Source organism: Lissotriton helveticus, chromosome 1_1 (genome assembly GCF_964261635.1).
Source record: "Lissotriton helveticus chromosome 1_1, aLisHel1.1, whole genome shotgun sequence".
NCBI lineage: Eukaryota > Metazoa > Chordata > Amphibia > Caudata > Salamandridae > Lissotriton > Lissotriton helveticus.
The window spans coordinates 1,346,415,797-1,346,436,207 of NC_136057.1; the positions used below are offsets into that span (position 1 = coordinate 1,346,415,797).

At 45.2% G+C, this 20,411-nt stretch overlaps 1 protein-coding gene across 5 annotated transcripts in view; it reads left to right on the top strand.

Moving 5' to 3' along the window:
* Nucleotides 1-20,411, top strand: part of LOC144823977 (uncharacterized) — a 136,526-nt gene that overhangs the window by 71,696 nt on the left and 44,419 nt on the right. For 3 of the 5 annotated variants that reach the window (XM_078682958.1, XM_078682972.1, XM_078682992.1), the window contains exon 6: nucleotides 11,631-11,723. The exons of the other annotated variants lie outside the window; for them this stretch is intronic. In XM_078682958.1, the coding sequence (XP_078539084.1) occupies nucleotides 11,631-11,723 (93 nt within the window). The remainder of the gene's footprint in view (nucleotides 1-11,630; nucleotides 11,724-20,411) is intronic. 5 annotated transcript variants of the gene reach the window in all.

Here is a 20,411-nt window from a genome sequence, read left to right on the forward strand (position 1 = left end):
TCTGGCACCGCATGCTGCCAATCTCTCAACTCTTCCCAGGTAGGCACCTCTTCAAACACCATAAGTTGGCAGCTGTCTCCAGGTCCCCCCAGTTTAATATTTACAGACATGCGATTTCTGGCACAATGTTGAGCCACTTCATCAGCAAATCGGTTTCCCAATGTTATAGGGTCAAGGCCAGATTTATGAGCAGCACATTTGACCACTGCCAATTCTTTTGGTAATTGGATTGCTTCCAGTAAATTTTGTACAACTTTTCCATTTCTGATGGGAGTACCTGAAGAAGTCAGAAACTCCCTCTGTAGCCACAATTGGCCGAAGTCATGCACAACCCCATAACAGTACTGACTGTCAGTATATACTGTTATTCTTTAGTTTTTCCCAATTTTACAGGCTCTTATCAATGCAATCAATTCAGCTACTTGTACAGACTTTACTCCAAATAAACAGGAAGCTTCTTTAATTTCGTTTATAGAGACTACAGCATAAGCAGCACTTAGGCCTACAAGTTCGTGTCTCATACATGAGCCATCCACGAACAGTTCCTCATCTTCCACAGGCAAAGGCATTTCCTTAATGTCTGGGCGGGGTTTAGTACTGAATTCTGTCAGATCTATGCAGTCATGTTCGTCCTCTCCCTTGGCTTCCATAATCATTGAGTCAGGGAGCAGGGTAGCTGGGTTCAGGATATTACACCGAGTAATGACTACATTCGCAGCACCCACGAGAATCCTCTCGTATTTAGTCAGCCGACTAGGGGTGAGATACTGGGTCTTAGTTCGGGTCAGTAAAATTACAACTGCATGGGGAACATACACAGTTATAGGATGTCCCATGACAATAGATTCACTCTGCTCTAAACTCGTGCAAGTTGCAGCTACTGCTTTCAGACATCCAGGTAATCCAGCAGCCACTGGATCCAAAGTGGCAGAAAAATATGCCACTGGACGTCTAGTCAACCCATGCTCCCGAGTTAGGACTGACAGTGCACAATTATCTCGTGTGTCACAAAATAGTGCAAATTCTTTAGAATAGTCAGGCATCCCTAAAGCAGGTGCTGTACACAGACATTCTCATAATTTAGTGAATGCTGTTATGCCTTCATCATCCCATTCCACTGGGTCTTTTGCTCCTTTCTTTGTCATTTTTATCAAAGGTTTTGCCAGGACTGCAAATCCCACAATCCATTGCCTGCAGTAACCTACCACTCCAAGGAACATTCTGATTTCTTTCTGAGTACGGGGTAACTGCATGTTCCGAATTATTCTGACTCTCTCAGAAGTGACTTTTCTGATGCCTTTTTCTATCTGGTGCCCCAGATATTTCACTGACTTTGTACAGAACTGCAATTTGTCAGGGGACACTTTATGTCCTTTTTCACCTAGGTGATTCAGTAAAGCAATGGTGTCAACAACACAATCTCTATGACTTTTAGACGCCACTAAAAGGTCATCTATATATTGCACCAAAACAGATTTTCCTGGTAACACTAAAGATTCAAGGCACTTTTTTAGAATCTGATTAAAGATAGAGGGGCTTTGTGTGTACCCTTGAGGGACCCGATTCCAAACGTACACGTGACTGTCGAAAGCGAATGAGAAAAGAAATTTGCTGTCTGGATGCAATGGGATCGAAAAGAATGCATGACATAGGTCTATCACGGTAAACCACTCAGCATCCCAGGGAATCTGATATAGGATCACTGCGGGGTTTGGAACAATAGGACAGCAAGGAACTACAATTTTGTTTACCTTTCTCAGGTCCTGCACTACCCTGTACTTGCCACTAGGTTTCTTGATTCCAATTATGGGTGAGTTACATGGGCTACTCATCACTTCTTGTATGATGTTCGCTTCTAGCAGTCTTTTTATTTCAATGGCAACTCCTGCTCTCACTTCTGCACTCATTTTGTATGGCTTGGTATTGGGATAAACTGCATTTTCTTTCATGGCTATTTGTATTGGGTCTACATTTGCCATTAATCCTACATCCTTTCCTGTAAAGTCCCATACTTCTGGTTTCACTGTCTTTTGGAGTTCTTCAGGTAAGTCCTGTATAGTCATTTGTTTAATTTCTGAGTCTGGTCTAATTAACCTTAATTTGTATATGCCATCCTCGTCTGGGGTTTGAATTTCGATGCCCTTTGGTGTGCAAAAGATGGTGCAGTTCATTTTGCACAACAAATCACGTCCCAATAAGTTTACTGGACTGGTATCACAAACTACAAATCTGTGCATTTCTTTGAAATTCCCTATTGTGATCTCCATGGGCTCAGTAACTGGGGTACTAATCAATTGATTAGACACACCCACTACTTGGATTGCTTCTCCCGAGAGGGGTAGGTTTGGAACGTCCGCTGTTCTCACAGTAGAACGGGTAGCACCAGTGTCCAATAGAAAGGTGACATCATTTCCATCAACCTTTCCTTCAATGTATGGCCCTGACTGGTCTACCGGCAAGGAGGCGCCAAGAACACACTCCTCGTCCTCCCCTCTCAGGCCCCGTCAGTATTGGAGAAAAGTATCATTCAACAAAAACTGCGAAGTTGCTGCATTTCTATTCTCGTTGCCTCCCCAGATCTCTATGTCATCACCCTGTGGTGATTTTCCCTTATAATTTGGTTTTGGCGCTCGGGGCAATTGACTTGCCTTTACCTGATGCTGAGTCTTTCTTGGTTTTTCATTCTGCGTCTGTGGAGTTAAATCAGGGGTTTGGGTATTATCATGCTGTAAATATGGACACTCGTCTCTCCAGTGCCCGATTTCTCCGCACTGGTGGCAGGGAAATTTCTTTTTAGCTTCCTCTCTGCTCATTTTTACCTTGGGCTTCCCCCCACCCCCAGAGCCTTGATTTTGGGTATTCTTATTCATTTTATTCATTTGCTTTTCCTGTTGTTCTGCTAGCTTCACTTGTGCCCACATGACCTTTTCCTTTAGTGCCTTTCGCTTATCTGCCTTCTCGTCCTCACAGTACTTGCGTACCGTAAGACCTCATCCATTTTCTTAGACTGCCAACAAATCTTATTGTCTTTGATCCACTGGCAAATTTCGGGTCTTAAACCGTTTACAAACCTGTAAATGAAGTGGGTCATATCCTTCATCTCGATGTTATCTATACCACTGTAACTTTTGAACACCTGTAACAGTCTTTCATAAAAGGAGTGCACAGTTTCATCCCTTTCCTGCGTGGTATCTATCTATTTTGGTCCAATCAGTTTCCTTTGCAGGCACCTTCTTTTTCAGATGTAACATGACCTGATCATATTTTCTCATCACCTCATCAGAGGGAGCACTCGTTACAGGGTCCCTATCATACTCTTTGTTGGGCCAATCAATGGCAACCTTGCATTCGGTCCATAAATCCACAGGAACCACAATGTTGAAAAACCCATCCAGGTCTTTCCACAAGCACTTTTGTACCTTTACAAACCTTTCCACCTGCCTGTACCAGTCCACAGGCTTTCCTCGTAATTTCAGAAAGTCATTGGTAAAGGACACAATATCCTGTCTGGACCATGGAACGTGCACATATTTTCCACCTGGCACTTCACGCATAGGGTATAACTGCTCAGGTTTGTCAGCTTCCTTTAGAACGAACTCAGAAGACGTCTGTTTAGATCTGGCCTCATCTTTCTTCTTTGCCCACCTGGCTTTCCACTTTTCTACGTCTCCCCATTTTTGCAACACAGTCAATAATTCTTTAACCTGCGCCTTTTTTCCTGACACATTCATATTTTCCAGATCCTTGTCTGAAAAATCAGCTCTATAGGGTTTCTGCAGTGGCTTTGATTTTGAAATATCGATTCTCATACTAGCTGCAGTGTTTGTTAATTTTTCATGGAGCACTCTGGTGTTTCGGGTAAAACTCTTGCCGATAAACAGCAACTCTTCTTCAGAATAGGTATTTAATCTGTCTAAACCTACATTTCCTGCCATTAGCTCTTCCATTTCTATTCTCAGCTTGAACATATCTAAAGGTTTCGACTGAGGAGTTTGTTTTTCTAACTCTCGACTCCATCTTTCAATCTCTTCAGGAGTCACCAATGTGACACTCTTGGTACCCGAAGTCGATTCCATTTGAATCTCCCTCGTGTTGAAAGGATTATGTCTTTTCTATAACCTTTTTCCTGCACCCCTAATGGGCAGATCCATTAGCGAGACCTCGGACTCACATTCACTGGTCTGGTCATCCACAATTAAGGGCTCTGGTCTTGGCTGTGCTACAACTGGAGTAATAACTGGAGTCTTCGGACTTCCCTGTCTATCCCCATACAGCGGAACCACTGGTCCAATAGTTACCGGGATTGTCAAGGCTTCAGGACTTGTATTTAACTGGGAGATTTTCTGAATTATCTCGGCTCTTTGCTTAGCTAGAGCCTCTCGTTCCCTGTCCTCCAGTATCCTGTCTAAAGAATTGTCATGTAATACCTGCGGGGTCAAAGTTGGGGCATAACTCGGGGCAGTGGGATGTGTCTCACTTGGTCCTTCACCGTAATTAGGTTTTGGGAACAAACCTCCTGTGCCTAGGGATCTTGGTTCCTCTTCAGACGGGGGTCTTGAGAACGGAATTCCTGACGTTGAGGGCCTTGCCTCACCCTCGTAAGGAGGTCTAGAGCAGAAGTCTCTTTCTCTCAAATATCTTAACTCCCCACTAAATGGTGCTCTTTGACAGATATCTCTAGCACATAGAGGTCCTAACTTCTCATTATACGGAGGTATTTGACAACCCTCTCCTACACTTACTGATCTGGCCTCTTCCCTGGGAGGAGGTCTCCAAGAAGTATCCCCTTCACTAGAGGGTCTGTGTCCTTCATTATAAGGAGGCGGACTTCTCATAAACATGTCATCTAATAATTCATCATCCGACTCCCCAATGGGCACCCAATGTTTGCATTTTTCTGTTCTCTTCTCCCCTGCAGGAGGACCACCCATTGGCATAATTGGAAACAGTCCTTCTACAATCATATTCTGTCTCCACTGCTTCATCTTTTTATCACGGGTCTCTTGTTTTAACTTCGGATAAAATTTTGTTAACCCTTTATCCATTCGGGGCTTGTCTCTCTCAAAAGCCTCGATCTCCCATTCCTCTAATGCTTCGTACTGCGTTAATCTAGGTCTGGGATGTAAGTCATTCATTCGGGTTCTCAAATTAAATAGAATTCTGCCATTGAATGTACCTTCTAAGGGGAAAGCCAAAATTCCGTCATCCTTGGTGTATTCCGCCCAGTTTTCCAACCATACACACGAGTGGTACCCTTTATCAAACATCATGAAAGATGCGGGAGTATTAGGTGGCGGAATGACAACACCTTCTCTGGTTTTAATTGGCTTGTCCTTTTTAAAATAATTCTTTACTTTGTTTACAAGGGATAGTTTTCTCTTATTTCCGTACATAATGTCGGTTTTATGCCCTTTCCACTGATCGTTCTCAAACCCTAAAAGTCGTGGATCAGGTCTAGTATGCGGTCTATACGAGTGCCACATACGATTTCTGCTAGTGACTCTGTTTACAAATCACTTCCAATCCAAGTGCGTTTTTTATTTTCGTGCAACCAATGAAGTGCACGGTTTCAAATAATCTCGACCAATGGGTGCGCGGCCTTTCGCGAGACAGGTTCTCACGCTTCGGCACTCACCCCTCCTTTACAATTCCAGCTCTGCTACACACCCGCTGCGTCTACCAATCCCAGCGCGGCACAGAGTGATGTCAGAGCAGCTCCGCAACTGACTCCCTCCCTCACAAGGTAACGGAAACTTAATTTCTCTCTAAAGTGCAAGTGCTTTGTTATTTTACAAACAAATACACATTCGCCACTGTACCCAAGTGTCTAGACAGCAAAGATTTGTTTCACTGCAAGTAAACTACTTCCATTTACTTTTCACTCACTACGGATAGATCTCTTCTGCCTACCCTTCACTCAAGCATTAGGAACCTGCTACTTCTTCGACTCATCCACTTCTTTTCGGGATATATATAGAGCCTAAAGTTTCACCAGCGAACCCCTTTGCTATCACCCAAGCTCCGACGAACCTGCTACTCCTTCCGGTGTGACCCTTACTAGGTTTTTCTCACAATAGAAGTTTTGCCAGTGATCTCGTCGCTATCATTTATTCAAACATACATTCAGAAAAAAACCCTAGTTAGTGCTTCCAGTTCTGCCTAACCTGCACCAACTTTCCTTAGGCCAGTGACCTCAACGCAAAGTGGATTCTCTTCACCACTCGCTATTCAATTCCCCGGGGATTCCCAACATACATAGAAACACTTCACTAACGAATGGATTAGTACATTTATCAATATAACAGTAGGAAAAACAATTTAAAACATTTCATAAGTTTTCAAAGTAAAGCATTTCACGTGAGTGATCAGTTCACAAAAATGTTTACCCTTAATAGCAGCATAAAAAACTTTTAGCAGCATCCAACCTATCTAGCTTAACTAGTCCTACCTAACTTTAACTAGTCCGTAACCATAGCTCTGCTACCAGAAAATTACTGATAGAGATCGCAGGTCACCCGGCCAATAATTTTCACCATACACGTACCAGGCCCATATTTTTCCAATTTATCATATACATTAATCGGGTGACCTAACAACTCTACTACCAGTAACCCTGGTTCCTTCCTATTTATTTTTATTGTACCCGATTTACCAATCCACCGTTACGGGTACCTATGACCACAATGGATCAGGGAGCTAGCTGTAAAGGAAAAGGCAGACAAAATACAAATACCGACTTTTATTTCTCTTTATATCCATCAAATAACCACAGACTACTGGGAAGTTTTAAAAGTTTATCTTAGAAATCAGATTCTGAGTGTATGCAATTTACAACGAGAAGGCAATCTATAATCAGAATAATGAAGAGCACATAACCATATAAAAAGAAAACTAAAGCAACCATTTATGAGTCTATAGGAAAGTAATAACAAAGCGATATGCTAAATAGATTTCGGAAATGGATTACGAGCTAGACTTATACTGTTTAGAAAATACTGCAAAGTAAAGATTGGAAAATCCTATACATCTATAGGAGGGGGAAAAAGCGGAACACGCTATAATTCTAACATCATTACGTCAAAATCAGATTGCAGGAGAAAATTATATACCACATTTATGATCCATAAACAGTATGGAGAGAATGTGTTCTAAAAGGTAGGGAAACATAGGAACATGCTAAGGAAAAATGTACTGTGCGACTTTTATAGTAGGTTGCGAAAAGCATGGAAAATTTACGTATGCAAAGGAATGTCTTTATTAAAGCAAAGACAGGAAAATAGAAGGTGCAGTATAGAATTTTCGCACTATATTTACCTAGAAAGGTGTGCAGACCAACCCTGGCCACGGATCAGTCAAGGACAGGAAATACCCCAAGGAAGCACCGTCATCAATGGGACAGCAGGTGCAGAATGGACACCCCAGGACAGGACAGGAAAACCAGATTAGGATCAGGACAGGACCACCAAGGCACGACCAGCACCCGCAGTTCGGAAGCAACGCCTGCGCTCCACCCTCTCTGCAGCTATCAGTCAGAACCCCGATTGGGTTAGCGAACTCCCCAGTAAAGTGCTCCGCCAGCACTTAAGGTTTAGTAAAACCTTTAGAGTCTATGGTCAAATTCGGACAGAGTGCTCCGCAGCGCTCTGTATTCAGTCACCTATTGAGTGCGTTGGGTCAGTGACAGGTCAGCTATTCAGACAAGTCGGACAAATTCTCTAGCTAGACCTAGGCTAGTTATACTATTTTCGGGTCAGTGTACCACCCCCCAAATGTTGCAAGTGTCAGAATCCCCAATTTCGATTCGTCCCCACCTAGGATAGATCAACACACCAATCACAATTTACGTCTACAAGCTGAGTTTTACATAATTTGGAACCGCCTATTAAATTTGGGGTTCCCATGACCGATTCTGCAGAATACAATAGGAAAAATAACATTCGTTTCGAATGTAACAATTTTTAGCTTCTTCGGCTGGGTGAAGGTGCATCTTCCCAGGCACGTCTTGGCAGGGACCTTCAGTTGGCACCCTGTCAATGCCACTGCCAGAGTTCGGTCATGCGCAGACTATCCTCTTAATATGGAGTCTTGAGCCTTGCATCAGACCCTCAATACCGCGGTACATGAAAAGTAAGCGAAAACAAATTAAAACATAGAAATAAATGAATTCACGACATACCATGAATAACTACTTTATACTCCTTCAATCATAAAAATATACTATTGCATTATAATTAGTGCAACAGACGAGAACACGAAAGCATCTGCTCAAGCTTCACCACGTTAGAACACCGACAGCTATTTTAGATGTAAGCACGCATGCGCACATTTTCCCACCAGAACTGCAACTACGTCACGTCACGTGAGTGTGACTAACGCATGCGCAGAAGCAACCCCATCAAGCGGCGGCCATTTTAGGGACACGAGTTATTCGTATTAGTAAACACATAGGCAAGCGTCACTATGATATACGCATATCAAAAAATAAAAGGAAATTAGTAAAACATACGGGTTGTATTACAGGATTATAAGTTATTCGAGGTTCTTGATTTAAGCAAGTCGCGTAATATGCGAAATCTTGCTTCATCAATAGTAAACGGAGATCCAGAATCCGCTGCTACTTGTAGATCTATACCACCAAAGGAGACTATACATAAAGGTTTGTTGCTATCATCACCAGTAATATTTACAACTACATGTCTCGCTTTTTTGCTTGAAGGAACGAACTCCTCATCACGATAATCCTCATCATTATCTGATAAGTCAGAGTCATCATTAGTTACACAAGTTACTCTTGTTTTCTTTAGAAATTTTCTTCTACATTGTTTAGTGAAATGACCAATTAAGCCACAAACCGCACACTTTGAAGACTTAGCAGGGCATTTATCAAACCTGGCAGTATGTGATGTGCTACCACATCTGTAACAAGCGAAAAATTGAGTAGAGTTATCTTCTTTCTTGAAACTAGGATTTTGGTGTGGTTTCCAATTTTGATAATTTTGATATTGTTTGGACTGTCTCACATTAGTATTCTTGTCTCTCCATGTGTCATTGATCTTATTAACAGTTACTGGCTCATGGGAAGAAGAGACTGCTTTGGCACATCTATCTGAAAGTTCTGCTTTTTTAACTAATGTGATAATGTCTTTGAGACATGCATCCCCTTATATCCACAACTTGTCTTGGACATTCTTATTCTTACTACACATCACAACTTGATCCCTAATCATATCATCATGCAGGGGTCCAAACTTGCTCTTGATGGCCAAATTCTTTAGAACAGAGATATAATCCTCAATGGTCTCATTTGTATTTTGTTTACGCGTATAGAAGGCGCGTCTAGAAACTGCGACACATACAATTGGGGAATAATGGTCATCAAGATCAGCTATAGCACACTTACATACATCCATATCTCCACGTCGTTCAATCTTTTGCATCTGTAAATACACTCTGAGACCTTCAGGTCCTAAACAATGCATTAAAAATTATTTTTTTCTTTCTGGAGACATAATACTGCCATTATCCTCTAGAGTGGCAATATAATTCAAAAAATATTCTTTCCAATCCAACCATTTGATATTAGGTTCACCTGGATTAACTACAAATTCTTTTTGATCACTCAAGGTAATACTCATGTTACTCTGTGAAAAAGAAGCTGTCATATTACTTGTGGGAGCTGTTCTTGACTCTCCATCCATTTCTTTTTTTGTTTTAACACAAGAAAAAAAGCATAGTAAAAACTTGTAATCTCACTGTATAAGAAAGATGAAGTCTGGGAAAGCACAGGTTAATTCCTTAAAATTGCTGTTGTTATCGTGTGTAAGAACGGTAAATTATAAGCTTTTAAAAAGTACAGGTTAACTGCTCGATTTCCTGTTGTTTGCGCTGAATAAAGAAGAAGAAAGAAAAATTATAAAAAATGGCCGACGCGTTGTGTGCCCCTTGCGTGACCTGTGACGTCAATCAGTTGAATATCTGGTGAAGACAACAACGTGCGCCGGTTGTTACACACGCGCCGGTTGTTTGAACGGAAACACACTGTAACGATGGCAGCAAGCTCGCGCTCCACGCTTCTGATTCACAGGCAGCTCCCGGCTCAGATTTTGAAGGTAAACAATGCGCTCCCACGATGCTGGCTAACATTTGAGTTCACGGAAACTTGGAAATAAACACAGCTGGATCGCATTTGTCATCCGCATTAAATTTAAAGATAAAGAAGATTGCTAAAAGGCTGGCCGCTCATTAATTTTGACTGCTTTTAAACGAAGTAATATCGAAATAGATAGCAGTATTAAAAGTCAGAATAAAGAACAACTCACTGATAGAAGAATGTCGGAGTATTTTTCTTCCATGTAGAGTTGAATAAGCCAGTGCAATTTCTTGAATTTTCCCAGTAGTTCGTTCTTTTGTTGAAAATACAAAGTTCATTTAAATTCCTTATGAAGCTTGCACTGAGGGTTCCTGGTCCTCGTCGCCAAATCAGTGTAGCAATGAAAAGTACACCAGTAGATCCTTGTAGTTAGGTTCTTTATTAAAACCCCCAGCACAGAGGAATAAGTCATACAGCTATCAAGACACAGAGCTTCTCTAATAACAGCTCTCTAAGAATGCACATACACATATAAACAATTCTGGAACATACTCAATGTTCCACACAATACAGAGATCTTAAAGTGATATACTTACACAGATCTTAAAGTGATATACTACAGGTGGGTAAGGGAATCTATCTACTACATTTTGTCACAGAAAGTTGGTTGAACATCCTTTCCTTAAGCACTAGCATGGGCGGTGTAATGTATCCCGTTGTCTCATGGTAGGACCCTTAGAAAGCTGTTGTAAACAAACTGATATGTGTTAATGCTGTGCTCTATCTCCTCTCCCAGTGGCTACATGTAAAGATGGAACAGTATGGGGGCAGTACCGACCCCTTCCCTACATTCAGAATAACACAGTGGTCATACTGTTCTAGTTCCACTTCTCAAGCTCCTCTCACCTGTATGAAACATAGAATTACAGTTCTCTTGCTATGGTTCTAGTTACTTTAGTATTGCTGCACTCTGTGGCCCACTTTGCCACTGCAGAAGAGGCGAAGCAGATGATGTCCCGCCAGCACAAGCAATTGTGAAGTAGAGGTTTGCCATTAACCACTTCTGCAGCCTCACCCTAGTCAGCTGTTTCAGCATACAGGCAACTGCTTTCCTTAAAGTGTGATCAGCAGGACAGAGACTCCTACATTGCTAGGAACCTTAAATGGGGAAAGCAGTGACAACTATCTAAAGGGTGACAAAGACTCTGAGAGAGCAAACCTGGAGATCAGCTTTTGTTACAGGGAGGGTCATTATCTGGGATCTAGGGAAGACACGTAGGAGGTAGAGATCTGATAATATAATACTGGTCAGGATAACCTAGATTCTTGGCAGGGTTGAGTTTACACCTTTACAACCCCCAGCCTATCCTAACTGAATTTTCAAGAAATATCTTCATTTCCGGTGGGTGCCAATATCTTGAACAGACAGCAGATGCAATTCTGGCCTCATCCCATATTTTGCTGCAGTCAAAACTCTTACTGTTGCTAGTCATTGTTTGCAAAGCTTGGGTTCTGATTATGTACATTGCTTATTTTGCAGGGCTGTCCAATGTGACCTCTGAATTTTCATTAAAAGCCAAAGAAGGGAATAAAGATAAAAGAGAGCGAAGCACCACTGCTGACTATTCCACAAGTGAGTGGGCTGGACACAATGTTTGTTTCTTGAGCCTATGAATCAAGTTCCGTTTTCTTAATTCTAGGCATTACCAATACAAAAGTTAATCTACCCACTGTGTAACATATCCATTGTCTTAATCATTTGATGACATTCTGAAAACAGACATTGGAAATAAAATTCAACAGTAATGTAACATGTCTAGGCACCTCATGGTATGCTTTCCGTACCTGTGCCTTGTTATGCTTCACCTCACCTTAACACTGATGGGTGCCCATCTTGCCATTTCTTCAGTAATGGGCCAGTATGGCACCTCCTTGCGCTTTGATACGCTACATTGCAGCTTGTGTTTCTTTTTCAATTTGTTTATTTTTTTCATTAATCCATGATAGTTACAACAAGTTACAATACATTAGAACAATGGTTTAAAATACAGTAAGATGACTTAAAAAAGCTATTTGAGATACATAAAAAAGGTAGCAGGACAATACAAATACATCAAATACATACAAGTGCAAGTATCTAAGACCATAAAAATGTCTCTTCAAACTAATACCTCATTCACCCATAAAAGACACTACCGGCCCCCAAATCTCCATGCCTAATTTCTTTTTCCGAATACCTTTAACTTCGTATAGACTATATTCTATATTAAACATGGAAAGAAATCGAGCCCTCCATAGTTCAAAAGTTGACTCGTCTATCTAGAGCCACATTGAGGCAGTACATAACCGAGCCACAGCTGTGGCTAGAAAAATCAAGTACCTATATTTATAAGCCAGTTGATCCAATCCTCTCTCTCTCAGCTACCCCCAAGAGTACCTGAGCAGATGACAAACTGACTGTTCCCCCCAATATTTCCGCTAAGAATTTCTCTATATGCCCTAACAGGTTCACTAGGGTCCTACATGTGTACAATATTGCCATCTTCTGATCCACATTGAAAACATTTCCCATCATTTGTCCCACCCCACCTAGACAGCTTGGCTGGGGTGTAGTAAAGATTAAACACAGTCCTATATTGTGCTCGGAGATTAGCAGATATTAACAATTTCCCTGCCAATTCAATGGAGGTTTCTACCCGCGTGCCAATACACCCCAGCCTATTGTCCCATTTAGTGTTATGGATCTCTAAATCGTTACCCTTCGTATCTAACAGTAGATTATACAATGTCCCAATGCGTGCATTCTTCCTCACAGCTCCGATAACAGGGTTTACTCCAATATTCAACCAATGTTTTCCTAAATAGTCACGTACTTGTAGATATTATAAAAATTCAAACCTGTTAAGATGAAATTTGTCTGCTAACATTTCAAAAGACATGAATCCCCCTTTGGCATATAGACCTCCCAAATAATGAATACCTTTGGTCTTCCATATATCTATGATCCTATCCCAGAATATCGGAGGAAGGAGTGTCGTGGCTGTGAGAGGGGTGTACTGAGATATCCTCTCTAATTCATAATACTTTTGCACCGCTTTCCACACCTTATAGGCAGTGTTTAAAACCTTAAATCTGGTTTTCTTATAATAGCTTGGCTCCACCTTAATAAACAGTCGATTTTTGGCCTCGCTGCCCAATAGCATTTGATGTATCGATGGGGCTTTGACAGCGCTAACTGGTTCTGCACCTGTTAATAAAATATTCATGTGTTGCAGAATACATACATAGTGATATAAGGTAAAATCAGGAACAGCCCAGCCTCCCTTCTCACGGGGGAGGGTCATATGGCGCATAGCTCTGCAGGATTTACCCTGGGCCCATAGGAACCGGGCACAGACTGACTGTGATACTACAAGTTGGGCATGGGGGATTTCCAGCAGTACAGATCTAAAAACATATAACATTTTGGGTAGTATCAACATTTTGAGGACATTACAGCATCCCACAAGTGAAAGATGTAAACACTCACACCGGTCCAATTGCTTCGGCACGTCATTTAATATGTTACTCCAAGTAACCTCAACCAGTGATTTTAAGCAGGTCCTCAACTTGACCCACAGATATGTTACCTCCCTCACAAACCGCTGGTCATCAAATGCAGTAATGTTAGAGCATAAAATTTGTGTCTTTGCCACATTGAGTTTGTATCCTGAGGCAGCCCCAAACTCTAGCGCCAACTGTTCAATTTCTGGCATGGCCGTGGTAGGATTCGGAGTTACCACTGCAACTTCATCTGCATACGCAAACGCTCGGTAGCGCTCCTGCCTCCACGTTACCGACTCTATCCCTACACTTTGCTCTAACATTTTTAACAAGCATTTGTAAAGCAATAGGTCTCGCATTAGGAAAGTTTGAGCTATGGTATTGTAAATTACAATTTTTTTTATGTATGTGTTGGTTTTGAAAGTAGCGAAATTAATAGCTTTGTCATTTACAATGCCAATAGTTTTAACTTTCTCAAATGTGACACCTATAGCATTAGTAATGCAATATGTGTTGTATTTATGTGACTTAGATGTATTGATATTACAAATAACAATGGATTTAAAAAAAAATAATTAATACTTAAATAAAAGTTATTGTAATTTATAATGGCAATATATATATATATATATATATATATATATATATATATATATATATATATATATATATATATGTGTGTGTGTGTTTGCATGTATGTACTCATATTGGCTTATAACATGTTTGTATATATGTGTGTATGATATCATGTATGTCTGCTAGAGAGCAGCGTAGCACCGAACAGTACACGTGGTCCCAAGTCATTGCTCCAGTTCGTTGACAAGGCGCTTTTTCTGCATAAAAGGCGCTGATGGGGAGGGTGGTGGGACGGGAACTGGGTGACACTATCTGGGGGGGAGAGAATGGGGCGCAGAGGAGGATCGGTGGTGGATGAACCCCTGTCGTTTTGTGGTGTAAGTATCTCATTACCGTCCTCTTTTACATCAACTCCCAAACTGAGTCAGTAGAACCAGAGACACTTTAAAATACTGAGGAGAATGGTGTATGTAGGCGAATAGATTCTAACCCATGCTTAAACATGCACGAGGAGTGAAATAATGCCAAATGCGCGTGCGCACACTGGCTAGTAGCTACAGATACTCCGTGCGGGATGCACGTGTTCCAGAGGCGCTCGGTGCAATGCTCCCACAGACCATGGAGACACAGTTCCCACGGCCATGTCCATGCAATGACCCACCGGGGCCGCAGTACTCCCGTTTTAGGCTGCCCAGCAGCCTCTTGCGCACTCGCCCTCTCTCTCCTTGCCGTAGTCGCTGAAGTCCCCCTACCGTCATCTCGCTCTCCAGGCGCCGGTCCGTGGTCATGGGCTCCGCCGGGGCAATCTCCTGCTCCTTGGACTCCTTCTTATCGCGCCTGAAGAGCCCCATGGCAGCGCTGGAGTGGTGTGCAGCGCCGGGTGAGGCTGTGCAGTGCCAGGGATGATGTGCAGCGCAGGGGATGATGTGCAGCGCCGGAGGCTGTGCACCTTCCAGGGGGCACTGCTGAGGATGATGGCAGAGTGAGCCTGTCCCTGACCCTTCACATTTAAGAGACAGTGCCGGGGAGGCTGTGCAGCGCCGGGGATTGCGTGCAGGGCGGGGGATGCTGTGCAGCGCTGGGGATTGCGTGCAGGGCGGGGGAAGCTGTGCAGCGCTGGGGATTGCGTGCAGGGCGGGGGATGCTGTGCAGCGCCGGGGATGGCGTGCAGTGCCGGGGATGCTGTGCAGCGCCGGGGATGCTGTGCAGCGCCGGGGATGCTGTGCAGCGCCGGGGATGCTGTGCAGCACCGGGGATGGCATGCAGCGCCGGGAATTGCGTGCAGTGCCGGGGAGGCTGTGCAGTGCTGGGGATGTCATGTAGCGCCAGGAGGCTGTGCAGCGCCGGAAATGTTCTCAGTGGGTGCTCTGCCCAAGTGTGCACCGCTGGGGACGGTGCACAGCGCTGTTAGCGGAGCAGGTATGTCCCTTCAGCTTCCAGAGGGCAACTCTGGGTACAGCGCCGAGGCTGGTGTGCTGGACAAGGCCTCGTCTGACTCGCTCTCGGGGGGTGCTCTGCCTCAGCCCAGGTGTGCAACGCAGGAGCTTGCCTGTCCCTTTTGCGTCCAGGGGGCAGCTCTGCCCAATTGCATTGCTGAGGCTGGTGTGCTGGGAAGGTTACCTCTGACCTGTCCACCTTGTAGATGCCTGCTCTGCCCACATCCTAGAGCACGCGTGCAGGGCGATACCCCTCCATGGCGCTTTCACCTGCCAGAGGCCTGCGGTGCCCTGTTTATACCCACCTCCGGGGGCGGCTGGATCCGTCCGGTCCACCCCATCCCAAGAAGAGGCTCATTATTGCATTTCGAGGCTCAGGTTTGATTTTAGCGAGGTGTTCACAGAACAAGCTTTGTGACAGTGTTATCAGTGCAACAACACTACCTGTTCCTAGCAGGTGTGAGGAGGGAGGAGAGGGAGCCCGAAGAAAGGCAGGAGGAGAGAGAAAGGGGAGGGGCAGGAGGAGAGAGAAAGGGGGCGATAAGGAAATGATAGGGGAAGCGACGGGGGCTTCAGGGGGGAAGATGAAGGGAATGATGAGCGAGTGGGCGGCTCCAGGACAGCTTCAAAGGGGGAAAGATTGCGCGCTTCAGTGAGACAGCTTAGTGGGTTCCATTTGTGTTGCTGATATGTGGACGTGGACTGCAAGCCGCAGGTTACAGTCCAACATAGTGCTGCGGGCAGTGGCGCTCCTTAGGTAAAACTCTTTACGCTGCACGCCCAGCTCTCAACTAAGAGCTAGCCACAGCACGACTATTTTTCACCTAGAAAAGTTGCATAGAAGCACACGGATTTCATCTGGATCTACCGAAAAAAGGCACGGCGTGGATACCAATAAAAACAAGCTCAGTTTCTGGCCTGTGACGAGACCTGGGAGGGCGGGGGCTGCCCGCGCATGCGCGCCATTTCTAACTTTCGTTCTGAAGAGCCCCGGTTAGAAATGCCGCGCATGCGCGGGCAGCCCCTGCCCTCCCAGGTCCGGCTGCTGAAGTCCCGGGGCCCGGGGCCCGGGTGAAGAACATCGGAAAGCACTGCGGGGCTGAGGTAAGGGGGGGTGCGAGTGTGTGTGTGTGTGTGTGTGTGTGTGCGCGTGCGTGCGTGTGTGCCTGCCTGTGTTCCTGCCTGCCTGTGTGCCTGCCTGCGTGTGTGTGTGTGCATGTGTGTGTGTTTGCGCACTTCAGGGAATCTGAGGCAGGAGATGTGCCCGGCGCCAGCCTGGACGTGTGCGTTCACAGATACCAATCGACGCGCGTGCCCGACCCCTGTCTCAGATTCCCAGGTGGCGGGCAACATTAGATACTTCGCTGGATGCAATGCTTCGCATTTCTTTCTCCAGCTCGAACTAAAAACGGCTCAATATACAATGTATACAATGAAAACAACAAGGGAGAGCAGGGACATCCCTGCCTTGTTCCCCGTGAAATGTGTACTGGGCTTGATTCATGGCCCATGATGCAGATTTTTGCTGATGGACGACGATATAAAATTTGTATAGCAGTAATAAAGTTCTGTTTAAAATTTATGCAGCGCAATAAAGCCCATAAAAATTCCCAAGCGACCCGGTCGAATGCCTTTTCGGCTTCTAGAAGTATCAAGCTAAGTTCACTTCCCGTAGTGCTAGCTATATCTAGCATGGTTACAACCCTGTTGATATAATTGGTTGTCCCCCTCTCGGGGATAAACCCATGTTGCGCAATGACTCTAACGGGGTTATTACTTCGGCCAACCGAGTCGCTAAAATCTTGGCATACATTTTGCCATCTGAGTTTAAAAACGATATCGGACGATATGAGCCAGGTTGATCTCCCGGTTTATCTTTTTTTTTTTTTTGTAAAATTTTTATTTAGAATTTTGCAGGAAAAGGAGAAGAGAGGAAAGTGAAAGAAAGTAAAAAGAGTAATACAAGCGACATTTCCGCCAGATGCCCCTCACAGGGGACGCTGTAGGGAGCTCTCAAAGGAAACAAATGGAAACAAATGGAAGGTTGCAAGGTGGGGTGGCATGGCTTGATAACAAAGTTCAGTTCGTAAGTCCAATGCATGCCAAGGAGTTCTAGGCGGAAATCCGTGCTTGGCCAAGTGACCGGCAAAGGAAATAGCGCAGCAAAAGGTTCAGAAGTCTAACAACCCCCATGGGCTAAGTAGCGTCGCAACAATTAACAAACCCACATACCCAACTGGTTCCCCCCCCGGTGGTGGCAACAACACTCTCGTGCATTACAAATCTCCACATCTATGCAATCTGATTAAACCTGGAAAAGGTGAAGTGCGCGGAACGTGGGTGGGCAGGCCTCGTGACAGGAAGCGAACCAGAGGGCCCCATCGGAACAGAAAGTTTTTAAAGTTGCCCAGGAAGATGTCCGCCATTCTCTCCATGCTCAGTACACCCCATAGTCTTGCATGCCACAGTGATGAAGCTGGGGCATTTGGTTTCTTCCATGCCGCAGCCAACGTGAGCTTGGCGGCCCCCAAGCAAAGCCACAGGATACGTTTATCTGCTTTAGTTTGATGTTCTAACATCGGGTCACGGAGTCCCAACAGGACATGAGCCATTGAATCCGAGATCGGATACCCCAGGATGTCCTTGATGTGGGATAGAATTTCAGCCCAGAAAGGGCGAATGATCGGGCAGTCCCACCAGATGTGGCGGAAATCCCCCAGTAGGCCACAACCCCTCCAACACCTATCCGAAGAAGCTGGAAAAATTCGATGGAGCTTGGGCGGGTAAAGATACCAATCGTGCATGGTCTTTAAGTGGGCTTCCTTAAGATTCTCCGAATGATTGTGCGCCATGATATCACGCCAAAGGGGCTTCCATTCGTCGTCAGAGACGTCACGGCCCAGAAGGACCTCCCAATGGTCCATGTAGTGGGGGCGCGGAGAGACCGTAGTGGCCAATAGCAGCCCGTACAAGAAAGAGATCGTTCCTTTCATAGTGGAGGTGCAGAGAAGAAAGGACTCGAATGGAGAAAGTGGCCGGGTAGCGGCTTCGCTCACACCCGCCGATGTTGCCCAGTGGAGAAGTTGGTTGTGGCGAAAGCGCTCAGTGACCGGGATCCCATAGTCACGCATGCAGTTGTGGAACGTGAGTGGAGCCACTCCATGGAACAAATGCGTGAGCGCCCTACAACCTCCCTCTCTCCACAGCCTGAAGGGTCCCTCCTGCAATGCCGGCGGAAAGGGCGGGTTGAAGTGAATGGGGGTGAAGGTGGATGGAAACGTGGTCCAGCGGTCGTCGCCGGTGACCGTGTCCCACACCTTCAGGACTGTGCTAGTAGGAGTGCTAATGTAGGCATTCTTAGGCCTGTCTACTTTGGGTTTCCAGACCAAGTCCCAGATCGATCTCCCAGCCACACTGCTATCCATATGTAGCCAGTGCTTCTCTGAGAGCTGCTGGGACCATTCCACTAGCACACGTAGCTGCGCAGCTTTATAATATAAGTGCATGTCAGGGAACCCCACTCTACCCTCTGTCCTCGGTCGTCGCAGCGTCGTGAAGGGGATACGTGCCCGTCCTCCCTGCCAAACAAATATCAGCATCAAGGTTTTTAAGCGCCGGAAAAAGTCCACCTCTATAGGAATGGGAAGGGCCTGGAAAAGATAAAGGAACTTAGGTAGGAGGACCATCTTAAGAGCATGGATCCTGCCAAGCCATGAAAGAAACTTTGGTTTCCACCGGTCCAGATCTGCTCGTATCGCAGCTAGCATTGGGGGGAAGTTAGCTGCGAATAAGGATCCTATGGTAGAAGTCAGGTGCACTCCCAGGTAGAACAAGGAGGCAGACGCCCATGGTAAAGCCGTGAGCAAGCGTACCCGCTCCACTTCCGCCGGGGGGAGAGTCAGGTTCAGTATGTATGACTTGTCAAAGTTGACCTTGAACCCAGCTACTGCCTCAAATTGGGATAGCACCTCCTGAACATGCGGCAATGATTGGGCCGGATCCCCCAATGACAACAGCACATCATCCGCATAGAGGGAAATTTTGTGCTGCTCACCCGTAAAGGGAAGGCCCCTGATCTGTTCCCTCTCCCGTATCGCAAGTGCCAGGGGTTCGATACTCAAGGCAAAGAGGAGAGGGGAGAGGGGACAACCCTGCCTCGTACCCCGTGAGTGAGGGAAACAGGCAGACCGATGTCCGTTAATCATCACCCTCGAGCTAGGGCTGCTGTAATTAGCTCGAATCATTGTGATGAACTGGCGCGAAAATCCAAAGGCGGTCAGGGTGCAAAACAGGAACCCCCAATCGACACGATCGAACGCTTTCTCCGCATCCAGCCCCACTAGTATCGCCGGGATGCGAAACCTGGTGGCCTTCTCTATCAAGTGCATCACCCGCCGCAAGTTTCATGTGTCTGCCGTCCCTTAATGAACCCGGACTGGTCCGGATGGATAATAGCCAGCATCAGGTCCTGGAGCCGGCGGGCAATGATAGAGGAGTATAATTTAGCATCCACATTGAGGAGTGCTATCGGGCGATACGACGCGCATTTGGAGGAGTCCTTCCCCTGTTTGGGGATCACGGTTATCATGGCCTCGGCCATAGTCCCAGAAGTCTTCCCAGTGATCGCCATTTCGTTGAAAAGGGAGACCAGGTAATCAACCAGTTCCGTCGCGAATGATTGGTAGAAAAGAGCAGTATAGCCGTCCGGGCCTGGAGCCTTGTTAGGCTTCAGGGCCTTAATAGCCTCCAGTATCTCTGATCTGGAA